The sequence below is a fragment of the Gossypium hirsutum genome, chromosome A03 (genome assembly GCF_007990345.1).
Source record: "Gossypium hirsutum isolate 1008001.06 chromosome A03, Gossypium_hirsutum_v2.1, whole genome shotgun sequence".
NCBI lineage: Eukaryota > Viridiplantae > Streptophyta > Magnoliopsida > Malvales > Malvaceae > Gossypium > Gossypium hirsutum.
Window position 1 is genome coordinate 110494750 of NC_053426.1, and position 17506 is coordinate 110512255.

At 32.0% G+C, this 17506-nt stretch overlaps 3 protein-coding genes and 2 non-coding genes across 5 annotated transcripts; 2 read left to right on the forward strand and 3 right to left on the reverse strand.

Annotated features, from left to right (window-relative positions):
* Window positions 1-963: 963 nt before the first annotated feature.
* On the reverse strand, window positions 964-2878 carry LOC107886937 (LIM domain-containing protein WLIM1). The gene is made up of 5 exons (XM_016811042.2): window positions 2578-2878; window positions 2356-2452; window positions 1715-1758; window positions 1539-1622; window positions 964-1443 (listed from the first exon to the last, which is right to left on the reverse strand). Exons 1-5 carry the CDS (start codon window positions 2713-2715, stop codon window positions 1216-1218), a joined length of 591 nt encoding a protein of 196 aa, XP_016666531.1. The 5' UTR covers window positions 2716-2878; the 3' UTR covers window positions 964-1215.
* Window positions 2879-5319: 2441 nt separating this feature from the next.
* On the forward strand, window positions 5320-5391 carry TRNAP-AGG (transfer RNA proline (anticodon AGG)). Its single transcript has one exon. It is a non-coding gene; the product is annotated as a tRNA-Pro (tRNA).
* Window positions 5392-6295: 904 nt separating this feature from the next.
* On the forward strand, window positions 6296-6369 carry TRNAP-UGG (transfer RNA proline (anticodon UGG)). The gene has a single exon. It is a non-coding gene; the product is annotated as a tRNA-Pro (tRNA).
* An 861-nt stretch (window positions 6370-7230) lies between these two features.
* LOC107886938 (ADP-ribosylation factor-like protein 8a) lies at window positions 7231-10862 on the reverse strand. Its single transcript, XM_016811043.2, has 6 exons — window positions 10686-10862; window positions 9326-9407; window positions 9189-9221; window positions 8940-9061; window positions 7817-7978; window positions 7231-7682 (listed from the first exon to the last, which is right to left on the reverse strand). The coding sequence occupies exons 1-6, from the start codon at window positions 10721-10723 to the stop codon at window positions 7565-7567; spliced, it is 555 nt and encodes a 184-aa protein (XP_016666532.1). The 5' UTR covers window positions 10724-10862; the 3' UTR covers window positions 7231-7564.
* Window positions 10863-13604: 2742 nt separating this feature from the next.
* LOC107886939 (endo-1,4-beta-xylanase 5-like) lies at window positions 13605-16933 on the reverse strand. Its single transcript, XM_016811044.2, has 7 exons — window positions 16834-16933; window positions 16646-16692; window positions 15446-15620; window positions 15153-15325; window positions 14968-15060; window positions 14110-14901; window positions 13605-14023 (listed from the first exon to the last, which is right to left on the reverse strand). The coding sequence occupies exons 1-7, from the start codon at window positions 16886-16888 to the stop codon at window positions 13676-13678; spliced, it is 1683 nt and encodes a 560-aa protein (XP_016666533.2). The 5' UTR covers window positions 16889-16933; the 3' UTR covers window positions 13605-13675.
* Between the last annotated feature and the right edge of the window lie 573 nt (window positions 16934-17506).

A 17506-nucleotide genomic window follows, 5' to 3' on the forward strand; every position in this document is an offset into this window, starting at 1 on the left:
GATCATGGCTTTTAATTTAGAATCGGGTATTTGTGTTTTTAAACTATTAGTAAATTTATATTTGGTCACTTAACTTTAAAAAGTTTTAAAATAGTAATTGAATTATTTGAAAGTCTTTATTTTAGTCACTGAGCTTCTAAATTTATTTTTAAAAGGGTCCAACTAGCGAGTTGTGAGCGACAATTAGACAATTGACACAGTTGACTCATCGATGAGTAGAAAAATATTACTTAGATCTAAGTCTATTTGCCGGTCAATGTCGGTGTTCTACAAATAAAGAAAGGCACACAAAAATAATTTTAATAGCCTAGTGACTTAAATAAAAATTTTCGAAAAATTTAAAAACTATTTTGTAACTTTTTAAAATTGAATCGTATATTTTATCTAAAGAACTGAATAGTGTAGTCTCTACAGGAGGCAAAAAAAAGAAAAGCCCCATGGAATCAAAATCCCACTTTCTTCCGCAGATGCAGTATATGAATAGTTTTATGTACAGCCTTGTGCAGCTGTGCTTGCTCATCATTACAGCATTCATCACTTTGTCGGCCATTATAGTTGCTTTAATTATGATGTTTTCTTCTCCATCTTTTCTTCTTTCTTTTTCGAGTTCTAACTCTGTTAAAGTTCATTGCGGAAACATTCGTGGATCGTTTGGATCTTTTATACAAGTTGTAGAAACCACATGTTTATACTTCTAGAATCTTCTATATGCATGGCGATTAACCTATGTGTCACATAGGTGGAAATCAATGTCTATTTATTTAGTGAGTTCATTCGTTGGATGAAGTTGATCAAAGATATTACAAATAGAAATTATTTAAAGATAGAACTCAAAATTAATATCAATTGAAAATTTAAACACAATTTTTTTATCACTTCGTTCCGTAATTCAATCGACACGAATAAAGATTATAAAAAAAAAAATCAAAATCCATTCCCATTTTTGGGATTAGAAGACCTCAAAGCCAAAATCATCATAATACTTCCACAATCAAATGCTGGAAAACAAACCATGAGTAAAGAGGAGTCTTATTTTCAAACCTAACACTCCACTTACAAAAATATATTAACCCATATCCCGATGAACAAACACATCTTGCAAGAGGAGATTGTGAAATATATGAACTAATACATTAGAAACGAAGAAAAAACCCATGGGAACAAACCGACTCAGCAATGGCAATAAATGATCTGACTCGGGCAGCAACTCATAAACTATGACTCAGCAGCAATTTCCATGGATGTAAGTTTCTCAGTGATGGGTTCTTCTTGTCGGTCACCTTCAAGTTGACTATAGTTTCCTTTTTCCTTAAAGAGTTGAACATGGTGATGCTTACAATAAAGTTTGCCTTCATGTGCAATGTAATTTGATGGACTAATAGTGCAACCTCCATGGCTGCATTTGAAGCAGCTTCTGTGGTATGATGTCCCATCAACAGCAACCTTTTTGAAGAAGAACAAAATTTTGTAATGAAATTTTCATTTTTGATTGCTTAATTGCATATATTTTGTAATAAAATTTCTGGATTTTTATTCACCTTTTCAATTGGATAGACAGTCTTATTGCATCCCACACATTTTTCTTTGGTTCCACCGAATAAATTCACCACTTTCTGTGCATTCTATTCCCATACAATTAAACAATCAATGGCTAGACATTAGTATATGTGTTAGTTTGGTGGTAGAATATCATAAAAAATTTACAAAGAATTACCTCATTTTCTATGTGTTTTTCAGGTTTGGCAATCTTTGGTGTTCCTAAAAGAATCATACATTAAAAAAAGAAATTAGAGCAAAGGGTTTAATGAATCCTCTCATATATAGTAATAAATGTTAATAAAAAAAATTATAATTTGTTGAGTAGAGTGATAAAAGAGTTCAATACTTTTAAGTAAAGTTTTAAGTTCGATTTGTTGAGTAGAGTGATAAAAGAGTTCAATACTTTTAAGTAAAGTTTTAAGTTCGAGTTTTGTGAATAGAAACAATAATGTTGAGAGAATTTTGTCTCTGTTTAAAGGTACACTGAGTCGAGTGATAACGAATTCAATATATCCTAAGTAAGATATTGGGAGAACTTTATCCTCATTTAAAGGTCCAACTCAACTCTAACTTCAAATTTAGTTGAAACTCAATGTGACTACGGGATACCAAAGATAGAGGTTTAATTAGACCCCTCAAAGTTTTTCTAAATTTTCATTAAGATTTCAATTTTTTTGAAAATTCTTATTAAATCCTTATTGAAAAAAAAACTTTAGTTAAATCTAAAATTTATTGTCAAGATCCATCAATGACTGTGATCGGAGGTCTAAACCCAACGAAAACCTAATCTAACAAGGGTTTACAATGGAATTTTACCTTCAAAACTCTTGTCTAGACTGCCAGTTCTTTTGAAGAGCTGATCATAGTGAGGCCTGCAATAAAGCACCCCTTCAAAAGAATTGTAATTGCTAAGCTGCAAAAGAAAAAAAGGGTCCAATTCATGTTTCTAATATACCAAAAAATGAAAATTCCAAAAGAAAATATGCTTATAATTGAAAAAAAAAACCCCATAAATGATCATAATATTGGGTTAATTACCTTGAGAGTACCCTTACAATGGTGGCATCTGAAACAGGCTTTGTGAAAGACCCTATTATCAGCAGTGAGCTTATCAACCAAGTAAACAGTCTTGTCACAGGCCATGCATTTTTGTTGAGTCCCTGCAAATGTTGCCATTTTTATGTTATTTTTCAACTCACTAACCTTTCAATATTATTCAACTCAGTCCTTCCTTCTTCTTCTTTTTGGCTTAGTTTCTTTCTTTTAGTTTTTTTATTCTCTCTTCCCTTCTACAACTCCATTATTATTAATATAGAGGATGCAGTGAATTGTGGGCAACAAATTTTTTTTAAAAAATGGTAGATTTATAGACAGATTTGATAAAAAAGAAAAAGAGGTGCCCCCACTATTGCTATCATTTTTCTCCTCCTTTTAAGCAATTCCTGAAACACTTTCTTTACATTTCTATCTGTAATTTTTTGTTTTTTACTTTATTTTTCATTTTAAATTGACCCCATCCTTCCCTTTTTCATAATTGAGATTAAGGACTCAAAAGAAAATTGTAAAATGTGAGGGTAAGAAGATGAAAATTTCAATAATTGACAATCAATTCTTAGTAACTAAAATTGTGATGTATGTTAGAACAATGTCAAAGGTAACATGGTACTGAATACAACCTAAAATTTGGTTATGTCCTTGGGTTCTTTCAAAAAGGTTAAAATATACCATACATCCTTCTATTCTTTAAAATTTTGAAATTTAATCTTTGTACTTTTATTTCTAAAAATTTAGTCCTTTTACTTTGAAAAAAAAATTAACATTGTTATTTTTTAAATCTGTTGGTGTGATGTTTTAAAATAAAAAATATATTCACTAAATAGCAACATAACTAAAAATATGGACATTGCAGTGAATTTGAATTTAACAAAATGACTTTAACAATATTAACGCACGACACTCATGTCATTTTAGTGGGTAAGTTAATGATCCAATTCAACAAGACACTCCTGCTCAAACTTTTTATAGAATTGAAAGATAAAACCCGAGTTTGATCCCAAAATAATATCAATTCGTTGAAGAGTCCGTCAACTTTGAACTAATTTTTTTGTCTAAAAGATGTACAAGCATCAAGAGATTACAAATTAGACATCAACAGGGTGAAAAATTATTAGTCAAGATCATGCATGGTAATGTAGAAGTTTTAGGTAAATCAACTGCTTTTTCTTTTTTTTCTTTTAAGAAAAAAACTTTTCCTTTGTGAGGGGCCTTAAAAGAAATTGAATTAGAAGAATTTAATCATGAAAAAGCCAGCTGGATTCATTGTTGTATCCTTTTACTTTTTTTTTCTTTATTTTAATTACTTCTATTAATTAATTATTATGTTTAATGGGAGCATGATATGATATCATGATCCTGTAAGTGATGTGGCTGATACATATAATCTTTTCTTTTTTATGTGGTATAGGATACTCATCATACAACTTAAAGGCTTCAGCTTTTACAGATTGGTCTCAAATCACTTCCTGTCACACAACCTCAAATAATAATAATAATAATAATAATAATAATAGTAACAATATTGAGAATTGAAATTCCAACAAAATATATATATTTTAATAATTTTATTATAAGTTTTAATTATATTTGATATTTTTAATATAATGTCTATAACTACTCATAGTCTTCTCAAACTCATAAATAAGAGGATAATGTGCTTTACAGTACTCAAATTTACATATTTCTGCGTTGACAACAATGACCATACCAATCGAACTAATACTCAATCGACCGAATAAACTGTTTTTAACTTAGTTCAAGTTTAGAATAAAAATCATTAACATATCTATTATATTTGATATAATGGGAAGTATGCAATAATAAATAGAGTAATATTATTTGAGCCCAATCAAATCGGTTAAATATGAATCAATTAGGATATCGGTTCATTAAATGAATTAGATTAATTAATCTGTAAATCAGTACGTATCAATTAAATTCAACTAAAAAATCAGTCGAACTTATGGTTTAATTGAATTCTTATAATATTATTGAATTTAATCATAAACCAATCAAAACGATTAAAAAGTACATAATTTAACCGATTCCACTCTGAATTAAGTTCTAAAAGCCTTTATTTAATTGGGTTTCATATTGGGACTTCGAGGGCACGAGGTTCAATTATCAATAATAATTAGTGTGCAGTGTCTCTCAAAAAACAATAAAAATAGTTGGTAAAAGCGAATGTACAACTCGGTGGGCATTTGGTCTAGTGGTATGATTCTCGCTTCGGGTGTGAGAGGTCCCAAATTCGATTCTCGGAATGCCCCTTATCCTTTTTTGCTTTCTACCTTTTTAGTTTCTGTCGTACAGTTTGTATTCTGGACCTCAACATGATCTGCTTTTCAAGCATTGAAATTGCTAATTTTAAGATTGTAATAATGATGCTATTTTTGGAAGTTGGGCAAAGCTTAGATCCCCACTGACCTGTAACCATGGTAATATCAGGGGAAACATTAGATCTGCTATCACATGCTAAAGATCAATGGACTAACAACACACAATTCAGGACCATGTCCAAATACTTCCAGAAAAATGGTTTAAAGGTTAGCTTATTGATCAATTAGGCCAACATTTAAGTTATAAAGTAAGAAAAATATGAACATAATCCATAAATCTTGTATTTAGTTTACCCTAAATCTGAAAACAAAAAGCCAAAAGAGAAGCTCACTTGGTTATTAGACTATAATAATTAGTGAAAACCAATAACGAGAACCCAAAAGCGGGCATTTGGTCTAGTGGTATGATTCTCGCTTAGGGTGCGAGAGGTCCCGAGTTCAATTCTCGGAATGCCCCTCGTTCACTTTTTATTTGTAATAACCCTAATTACTAATAACATAGTAACTTCAGATCCACTTGTTTTCCTTACAGGATTTCTTAGCTGTTAAAGAATGGTGCTTTTTTGTATATTCAAAAGTTTATTCTTTTACGTTTTAATCTTACAACCATATCCTTAGTTGAATAAAACAGTGCGGTGAAGCACTGCAAAGGTGTAAAAACCTGGTCAAGGAGGGATATGTTTCAGCATCCTTAGTCGAATTACCAAATGGCTCTTTAGCAGCTGAAGTAGATTTAAGTACCTTGCAGAAAGTCCACAAACAAAAGCTTATTAGGACATTTACATTTAATGACCAGTTGATAACAGCCAATTTGACCAATATACCAGCAAACTATAAGTTTAAAAGCCTCAGTGTCGACATTCATTGAGTGTCTGCGAGCAAAAGATGTACCCCAACTTGTGGAGTGGAGTATACCTGCATCCCAACTGGTCTTCCCATGGCCAAAGCCGCCATGGCATCCGCTAATCTATTTCCCTCCCTACACGAATGCTGTACCTTCACCTCCCACCCTCGCAGGACCATCTTCCTCAGAGACCGTAGCACTGCACTCTGAAATTCCATTGTACGCACCCCACGGCTCAGCTTCCATAACCGAGCATGATGAGCCGATGCGTCTTGAGAATCCCAACAATCATCGTCCATAGCAATCCTTTATAGCATTCCCTGCAGAAGCTCGAGCATCCTTCCCTTCTCACTGGCCCGTCCGTATTCACCTTTCACCATTTTCTTTAAGTACTAAAGTAGTATCTAAAAACTACAAACATCTAGTTCACAAGTCATCATTTACTCGTCAAAATTTAGCAGGAACTTGACCATAAAAACTAAGAACTACTAGTCAATCACAGCGAATTGCATAAACTGGGCATTTGGTCTAGTGGTATGATTCTCGCTTTGGGTGCGAGAGGTCCCGAGTTCGATTCTCGGAATGCACCCATTTTTTTTCCCTAGATTTTAGAATCTGTAATAATTGACGATCATTATTCATAATCCAACCTCAAGTCAACTTCAATTAAGAGTATAATAATGTAGAAAACTTAATGACATTCACAGTTTAGTTAGTTTCCTGACAAAATTCATCACAAATAACTACCAGCCTTGAATTTTTTAAATGCAAACATTTTAATCTAATTTCATACAAGATAATCTTATCATCATCGGTGAAAAAAATCAATCAAAACGAAGTTCCAAAAAAAATTGTTTCTAACATAATATATCAATAAATTATAAAAGGTTAGCTTTAACCCTAGGCTCCAACAGGTTCCAAAAAAAAAGCAGAGAATTTCAATAGAACTCTAAAAAATAAATCGGTGAACTTGTACTTGCGGTTGAGCAAAACTCATCTCCATAGCAGGCAACATACATGCGATTACTAGTTAGTTTTTGAGGATTCCGCGGTTTCCCGATAGGGTAAATTTCCGGTGTCTTTCTCGCTCAGTTCCGTAGCTGGCTTTTTGCCGGAACCGGAGGGACAGAGAAAGGGTTATGCGAAATGTTAAGGGTGACCGAAAAGTGAATGGGTTTTGGTGTCAAAGGTGAAACATTCCTTTTGGCGGTTAAATTCATATTATTTAAAAATAAATATCACAAGTTTTTCACTTTAATAAATTTTACTTTTTTACCGATTAAATCTTAATTCAATTGACTTGAATATTATTATCAATATAAAAGAAGGTGTGAGTTGAGAAAAAGTTACGAATAATTTTAAGTATTGTGTAAAAAAAACAAATATGATAAAAAAAATGTCATTTAAAGAGTAAATAGCTAAAAAAAAGTCAAATTAATAAGAGATGTAAACTATAAAAACTAAATTTCAAATTATACCATATAATAATATGTATTATTTAAAAAAAAATTAAATCATATTCCTATAAAAAGGGATATGCATGACTGCCTAAGAATGGAACTAAAAATGCATCGAAATCCTTCGTTTGTAACAAACCACTAATATCTGTACACAAAAAGGATAAAACAAATTTATGTCCTCACTCACCCACCAAACAAATATATATATAATACTTATGATTCGAACCAAGTTGGAAAATTAAGACAATGGTGTCATTCAGACATTGAGAAACCCTGTTAAGCAGACAGCAAAGTCATGTATTGGACCACCATGGATGAAAGATGCTTCAATTCTTTGATTTTGAATGCTTCACCAGCCAATCGATCACTGTATCGATGTTGGTAGAGTTCTTGCATGAGATCATATAGCAACAAACCTCTCTATCTGTAATGGATTTCAGCCCCCTGCATCATCGAAAATTTACATTTTAAAGCAATAATTAATAACATAAATGGGGTCACATTAACAGTTTCGGCTGGCAATAATTTTGACAACTGGTTATGTCAGGCTACGGCAATACTTTTAACTCTACACTTACATTTGCTCTGTCAAATTCTCCTTAGACAAGGCTTCGGATTTGTCAATCTTGTTTCCGAGAACCAGTAGCGGAATACCACTTAATGAGGGTTTACTTAACAGGTCATGGAGTTCTCTTCTCGAGACAGATAAGTTATCATTATCAGCAGCGTCCACGACATATCTGTAAATTGCAGAAAATCCTGGTTAGATTTAGTTGAACATCATTATGAAGACAACATACATGTGAAAACTTTACGTGCAGAAGGTAATAAGACAGATATCATATATCAATGTATACTTCCCACATGAGTAATTTGCAAGTCTCACAAAGCAAAATGCTACCTTAAATCTGTAGGAAATTAAGACAAACAGTAGCTGAAAGGAAATTATAAGAACGGGTGGTGTCGAGTGATGAGGTAGCCAATTGTGTGTAAAGATATATTTGTCGAATGTAAAGATCCAAATCATATCCCACATTTCTGTGTTATACAGATCCTTCCCTACTTCTTATTGCCCTCAATTATACATTCAGATATATTTGTAAATTTACACCAGCACTACAACAGTACATGCATGACTACAATTTTTGGACTTTGCCTTTCCTGCCTAACAATTGATCATAAATGCAGATAAGGGAAGTCGAGATATAAGAACAGACTTAGTTGAACACTAGCAATAAGATGGACACAGGACATTGTTTATGTAGAGGTTATTTTTAAGAAATAAAGTTAATGCAAGCCCAATAATAAGATGGACAAAGAACATTGTTTACAGAGGCTTCTTTTTAAGACAATAAAATTAGTTCAAATCCAGCAATAAGATGGAGGTGGAAATTAGGATGTGAAAATATATCAATCAACAAAGGGAACTTTTTCTTGTAATTCCAATAGAATGCCATCCATGAAAGACAAATATCTTTAGTCAGAAAACAAACAAATGGCTTTTGTTTCTAGGAATCTAGAGTCTAATATCCTTTGATATGTAGTATGCATAGCGTATTCTCAAAACAATGATAATTCTTATGCAGAACAATTTTCTGTGAATAAAGGCACATATATCATAAAAACACTAAACGGTGTAAGAGGTTCCAAGGTCATCCAATAAAGATAAATATGGTAGCTAAGAAAGTACGAATGACATACACAATAGCTGAAACAGCGCGGCAGTATCTCTCCCACATACTTCGAAACCTTGGTTGACCCCCAAGATCCCATAACTTTATAGTGACATTTCCTTTTGTTACCTTCCTCATATTAAATCCTACCTGCAAACAGATGAGATGTCATGAAAATAAAAAGGAACAAAACCCACCAAAACAAAAACTTATTGAGCTCAAACGACAAACTTCTCAAGAATGAATGTTGGTATTGGCTCTTTCCCATATGACTTACAGTTGGTATCATATCTTCACTATATCCACCGGTCTGATATAAGATGCAGACAAAGAAGTCCAGTTGTCAGATCAAGCTAAAAGAATAGGATACTAACAAACAAAACACAGTTATGACTGATCTAGATATTCACTTACTGCAATGACATTAACTAGGGACGTTTTTCCAGCATTCTGGAGGCCTATTAACGATAGCTCCATTTCTTGCTTGAAGAAGAGACTACAAGAAAAGAGAAAGAAAATAAGAAAGGCCAATGGCAAATTTAATCCAAATATAACTTATTAGTATGTAAAAGGGAAGGTCAATCAGAAACATGCATCAAGAGCTCTCATAAAAAGTTAATTAATAACTAAACAACCCTCTTGCCAGACCTACCAGCAACAACTAAAGCCTTCCCTTTGTCACCCTAGGTCACAATTCCTAGTACATGACAGACATTGATCTTTGACAGTTTGCTAATTTGGACTAGAGAAGAAAAAACAACAGAGGAGAATGAAATGATGCTGTAGTAGTTTATTATCCCATTGAAGAAAACCATATACTGCAAAACCAGCTATGCCTCAATCAAGAACTAATCCTCAAGAACCCTGTCATTGACATTCTCCTAATTGATTATTGTTCATATCAACACTATCATCATTAATACCAGACCATAATCCCTATGGTCACCAACTAGACAATCTCAATATGACAAGCCATCCTTATCTCAAGTACTTCAGCAAGATAACCCTATTAATCTCACTCTCTTGTCAGCACTAGCTGAACTATCACTTTCCCAACTGCAATACCCAAAAAACTGGAACTCACACTACAATGGACATAATTTGCTTAGATTACACCAAAAGGACACATGTATGTTATTCCAGTATGAAAAACACCCAAGCACCTAGAGCATAAATGTCAAAAAATAAATAAAAAAAAGATCTTTTCCTAGCTATCTTACAAAAGCAACCAAACCAAGCACTTCAACATAATGGTTAACAAAACCTAGCTAGGTAACTATGTCTATAATCAATCAAAACTAGCCATCAACCAATTAATATCTAAACAATAGCTTAAAATTTCAAATCTAGTCTACAATCACAGCCATACAAAAGCATGTTTAACTTACGCATATTAATACAGTACTTAACAAAGTTTCTTAAAAGGCAATTATCACATTGCATATAAAAATAATGCATTGCTTTATCATTCAAAAATAGCTGCATTAAAGGGAAGGAAATCCAACAAGCAACAAAAACAATAAATTCCACTTTAAAATCCAATAAACAAAAACAACCAACAAGACAGATATTCCACACTTTTATATGCTTAATCCAATCAAATAAAATATTAAGTGTGAAATTCAATAAAAATATATTGATCGTTGAGCGAATGGCCTTTTTTCCTGGATTCGAGAAAGTAAAAAGGAGAAAAACGGAAGAAACGAATTAAGTGAAAAAAATAATATAAAGAATCTATATTTTCTTAGTAACCAAACAAGGAAGAGAAACTTACCTTCGAAGCCAATTGAGAAAAGCTTCCCATAATCCCATCTTTCTTTTCGAATGAGAAAAAAATTCAAGAAAATTAGGGTTTCAACTTTGAGCTGCTAAGATCCGTCGAAAAGAAAATTAAATAAAAATTATTCGCTTTTTTTACAATGATTGAATTCCCTCGCTATTTAAAATCAGGAAAATATATAATGATAAAAATATATAAATAAATAAATAAACCACGAAAAAAAAAAAGAATGTTCCCTCGCTGGTTTTCACGCGCAAAAAAGAAAGAGTGTAGAATTTAAACCAATCGTGAAGGTTTCTGTTGTATATTTGGCGATATATCTGTGGTGCGTGATTTCACGCATAATATGGAGATTGAATTATGAGTTACAAGACAAAACAAAAGTAGTTTTTGGGTAGGAGTAAAACGACGTCGTATGAGTGGCAGTGATTTCTTCGAATTAAAACACTACAATCCAGCTCTTTTAGTTGCAATCTCCAGGTTCTATCGGATAACTTAAATATATTTTTCCATTTTTTTTAAAGATACGTAGCAAGCCACGTCACTTGATGATAAACTTAAATTACGAATATTTAAGTAAATTATTTTTTGGTAAAATATTAATATCAAAAAATAATAATGATATGATTATATAATTTCAATCCAATTCCAACAGTTTTTATTTTATTACTGGTAAAATTATATTCAATTAAGATTCATGATCGGATTAATTTTGAAATCCAATTTTTATCCAAATACGAATTCAAAAAGAAAAGGAACAAAAAAAAATTAAATTTAATATTCTTTATTGCTAAATTGAATTAATTTCTGGATTAATTTTTAAGATTAGAGAGTAGATTGTATGCAACGGGATGCCATATTAATCTATATCTCTTTTTAATTATTTGACAATAGTTCAATATTTTTTTTATGTCATTAATACATAATTTTAATTTTTTTAATCTAAACTTTAAATCCTGAATCTAAACCTTAAACTCGAACCTAAACATTGAACCCAAGTCCAAAACCTTAAACGAAACCCAAATCTTAAAGCCTAAGCCTTAAACCAAAATATTAAATTTAAAGTTTAGGGTTTATAATTTAAGTTTAAAATTTAAAGTTTAAATTGAAAAAAATATTAAAATTACGTACGAATAACATAAAAAAATACTAAAATATTATTAAATAATTATGAAAATTTCAGAATTACGTGGTGAGGCTGTTCGTATAATTCTTTCCCTTTTAAGTCTAAACTATACCATATACATATTTAATTCATTCCTTTTGTCAAGGTATATTTTCAGCTTCTAGATAATTTTCTTTAGATTTTCTATCCTACCCCACTTTTTGTAATCCCATCCGTCATAAATAATATTTTTATTACAAAAATGATATATTCAACATATTTTAATAGTAAAATATTTTTTTAAAGAAAATAATTTTTTTAGCACTTTTTAATTATATTTATTTATTTTGACACAAGTCTTGAAATTATCTATTGTTTCTTTCAAACCCATAAATAAGAAGATAATATGTTTGGACATACTTAAATTTACGTCTTTTTATATTGACATTAATACTCAGTTCAATCCAGCTAATATTCAATCGACAAAGAAATATATATATTTTTTTAATTTAGAGATATTTTTAGAAAGGAGTGGAATTAGATATTTTAACATTTTAAATATTTTTGGTCGGTTTGGTCTGTGAAAGAGTATTAGGACAAATATTTTAATGAAAGTAAGACAAATAAAAGAATGAAAATTATTTGGGCGGTTGGGTATTGGGTTAAAAGTGTTGCCATTCCGAATTGACAAATCAAAGCAAGTGTCTTTATCAAAACCATGTGGGTTATACATATATTGCTAATTCTTTGATTTATTTTCTATTTTTTTAAAATAAAAAATTAAGTATCTTACTTTTTTTATTTAAAAACTTTTATTTCAATTACTGACATTGTTAGTATTTCTCATTAAAATTTATAGACGTGACATGTGCATTAGGTTGTTTTCATATTATGTGACATACGATTGATAGAACGTTATAAATTAATAAACGATTATGATTGCGATAAAAAGTTTAAATTAAAATAGTAAAAAGATTGAATTTTAACTTTTAAAATATAAAGACTAAATCTCAGATTATATAAATGTATAATGACTAATAGCATATTCTAATCTATTTTCCATCACGAAAGATGCTTTTTCTTTTTTTTCTCTTCTAAGATAACATTGGCCAAAGATGTTCACCCCATCCCTAAAACATGAGATTGATCCACAATATAATATATGTGGTAGTTTAGTAACGCTTAACTATGTTGGTGGCCGTTGGTAAAAGTATTATGGAGAGTCTAACTGCATTTTGTCCTCTCTATTTAAAAAATTAGTAAATTAGTTCTTCTAAATAAGATTAAAGAGCAATTTGATTCTTAATGTAAAGACCTCACCATATTTTTACTTTAGTAGAGTGAGGGACCTTCGTTTAAAATTCCCATATTTTCCAAAATCTACCAAAATGCATAATACAAAAAAATTTCTTTAAAAATTCCACCTAAGTGTGAAAGCATTTATTAAATTTGTTGTATTATAGAGAGTAGAGACCATTTTTGTGAAAACAAGTGTGAGAAACAATGGCAGGGGTACTCGAAACAAATAAAAAGGAAGCATCCTGGAAGCAACATGGGCACTTACAAAATCGGCAAGCTCACGTTCATGGCTGCCCTTTCAAGACTCGGATTGTTTTTTCTTGGTTCATGAAAGTGACTAATGATATCCAACTGTAAGGGATTTCGATGCTCGGAGATAAATCTGTAAAATGTTACCTATGAACCTTCCCAACAAGTCCAGTATTAAGCTAGGAGTATTTGTATCTATGTTCGATTTTATCCCCGAAGTTTTGTCTCAATGGTTATAGCTACATTTGCAAGTCATCATATGGTAAAATTTTATAACAGATCTTCAAAAAACTTTTATTACTAGCCATGATCTGAGCTTTATGACAACAATTCAAGCATCAAATTGAAGCAATACAGTAATGTTTTCTGTCTCTTTCGTTACCTTAAAGTTGATACTCATTGAACTGTTAAGCAAAGGATGGCTCACTTCTACCCTGTAATCACCATGAAAGAGTAAAATTGCAGACATTCCTCTACTATCTGTTCTAACTTGTCTCCTCCCAGATTTCCACTCATTAATCAACTTGTCTACAACTTCTCCGACAGGCGTAGGTTCGAAATCATAATTTGCTAGCGTCAAACACTTGAATCCGGCGGCTATCGGACCACCGAAAATGATAATCCCTTCGACTGCAGGATGAGAATAGCCCTCCCTTAGTATATCTTCCAAGTTGTGTGCCTAGTCACAAAAAAAATAAAAATATAAAGACAATTAGTACATGTTTATGATTTATGTTTTGTGTTTATCGGATCTGGTCCCAGTACCTGATCTGGTCCTCCACCGACATCGACTTCCGTAAGCCATATAGGTAACCCCATTGTTCCTAGAATGTCCAAAGCTGATCTCATGTAAGCTATGTTCGGTTTCGGATCACGAAAATGGCCTTCTAATCCTATTGCTGCCTTCAAGCTAGCATTGCCAGGAAATGAAAGGATCTTCTCAAGCTCCTCCTTGTATTTACAAGCAGTTGCTGTATGATCCTTGCTGTTTTCGATCGTATTGTACTCGTTCATAAAAAGAGTCGTACTTGGATCGAGATGATAAGCCATCGAGTAGAACATTGAAGATGCGTTTTCCCCGAGTTTGTCCTCGAAGAATCTGAAATGTAGATTCTCATTCATTACATCCCACCCGATTAACAGTCCTGCATATCTCGAAACCACCGAGTTCAACCTTCGAGTTGCAGCTTTCATTAGCTCGGCCGGTGGAAGGTCTTTAACCCATTTAGGCTGCATTACACGATTGTCCCAGAAAACATTATGACCTCTAATGGAAATCCCGTTTTGTTCGGCAAAATTCACCATTGCATCCGCAACGGTATAGTTCTCTACGCCTTGTGTTTTTTCAGTGCTGTACCATTTCATCTCGTTGGTGAAACTGGTAACCTTAAATCTCGAGGCGAACCATTGCCGATAAGCTTCATCCGTGACGATATAATGGTTCATTCCGCATCCGAATGGGAAACCGGACTTGGTTTGAAGTATCAAGATCAAAGCACCATCAGCCGCAGTTCCATTGGCATATGTTACCTTGAAACTCACCTTCTTCTTACGAACCTGAATCAAATTCACTAAACTTAAGTACACAACCACAATAAACACGACACGATTGATCCTGATTACCTTGTCAATACTTTTGTCTTGGTGGGATCTCCATTCCTTTGCTGTGAACGGCCACAACGAAACATTATCGACTCGAATCTCCATTGCTTTGCTCTGCATTCATGCAAAAAACATGAGGTCCCTTCATCCCGAAAAAGACATTTTTCGACACACGAATCGCATACCGAATAAACCGAAACAACTACCATCAAAAGAATCTCTACAACGCCTGTAAATCCAGCAACTATGCCACCTTTTAACAGTGACCAACACCCTTGTTTAGCCATAGTTTCACCTCCATGTACCAATTCACCATTAGAAGCCTTGAATGCAACAGCTACAGTCTCACTTTCACTCCCATTGCTGATTTGAACCCAAGCTGAATATTTCAATAATATTTCATCATTCAAGCAAATCAATTACTTTAATCTAATCATTGGGAATATAATCCATCAATTAAAACAATAAATTACATTTCATGTTACATATATATATTTACCTGAAAATGTATATAAATTTCCTTTCTCGAGCTTTATAGTCCTCAATGAGAGTATTGTATTGTGTAACCCATCATTTGAAACTCCTAATTCACTCGACAATGTGGATCCATTTGTTCTTTGATTGAACCCAATCATCCCTCCACCATATTGAGCTCTCTTGGGCGTTGCCAAGCACTGGTTGAGGATTATACAGTTTTCAGTTGACATGTTTCATAATTAACCACTGATCATAATTACATTGTTCTTAACATTAATAAGGGTTAATTCCACCGACCATATGGTCTGAATTGTAAATTGGTTCTTAAACTTTAAAAATTTTAATTGAGTGCTCCAAGCATAGTACCCTATTAATCAAGTTATTTCGTGAGCCTCACTGTCAGATTAGTAGTTAAATGTCAGCTCAATTATGGCACAAGCATATTTAAAATGGATAAAATAATATTTAGTCCTTGAATTTTGTAACTTTTTTCAACTTGATCCCTAAACATCTTTTTGGTCCACATTAGTTCCTGAATTTGGTAACTTTTCCTAGTTTTGGTTAATGTGATGACATGAAACTCTAACATTGTGCCACGTTATCACCTAAAAATTTTAGGTGATGATGTGGCATGACCTCAAAATGCCACATCATCACACAAACCAAAATTAAAAAAAAATTACCAAGTTCGGGACAAATGTGTACAAAAATAAAGTTCAAGGATCAAGTTAAGAAAACTTACCAAGTTTAAGGATTAAATGTTGCATTGTTCCTATTTAAAACACATTGGTCAAATTGCAAACATGTGTACACCTATAGCATAAATTGCTCTGAACTTTTTGGTGATAGTGTCTACTGTAATGATAATGCCCATATGTCAAGTATATACATATTTCAATTTAATCCATATGTTTTAAAAATATTCTACATTAGGTCCGAACTAATATTTAACATCTAAATTGATGGCTAGAACTATTTGAAGTAAGGACCAAGATAGAATCAAGGTTTGGTGCAATTAACCCTAATAATAACAACATCATTGCCGATTGTTCCGATGCAATCTCTACTTTGAACTGTAAACAGATACCACATCGGCATTAAAAAATAGTTTTCCTTTTTCTTTCAAAAAGTTCCAAAAAGAAAAACATTAAAAAAGAAGCAAAGGTTTTGGCCATTAGCAGAACAGGTAAAGTCCAGAGGTAGAAGATGATAATGTACTTGCCTCCATTGTTGCAGAATAGTCATAGGAGAAAGAACAAACGCCATGTCCTGCATTGGAACCAAAAGAGATTAACAGAAAATTAATTAAACAGTAATTAACCATCTTTAATTTCTTGTCTAAAACATGTTTGTCGAGTGTTTTTATCTTCTTTTTTTTTTTTTTAGTGTTTGAGAGAAAGGAAGAGAAACCTGAAAACAGGACAATGCATGTCACAAGTAAAACGCTGGCCTCTGCAATCTTCATCTTTTCCACAATACAGACAAAATCTTTAGCCTCATTTTAACATGTATATTTATACGCGGGTTAAGGATTTATTTACCGTTGAAGTTGAAAAACAGAAAAAATAATAATAAACGGGTAAATTCTCAAATCAAATTTTGATTTTTAACTGGATTTTAACCTTAGTCAAAAAGGTAAAATTTTAACAATATTATTCATATGATAAATATATATGTGTTAGTCGATTGAGTTTTTAACTCAATTAGTATAGATATTATTGTTAATACAGGAGAACATAGATTCGAGTGCGATGAGCATATTATCCTCCTATTTATGAGTTGGATAAAGGCTTTGGGTAGTTGTAAACAGTCTTAAAAAAATAGTAATGATAATTAATTTATTTATTTATCTAAAATGAACATTTTATTTTTAATTTTTTTTTGACAATAGTAGTAAATACCGTCAAAATCTTCAAAATCACTTTAGAAAAGCACTTTTCAACCTAGATAGTAAACTAGCTCTAAATTGATATCCCTCGTCAACTGGTCTCAACTCATTTAGAAAATTATTAAATTTTCATTCATTTAATAAAATAACAAATATTATTTTGAAGGTGTTTATATATTTTTGTTTTATAAATTT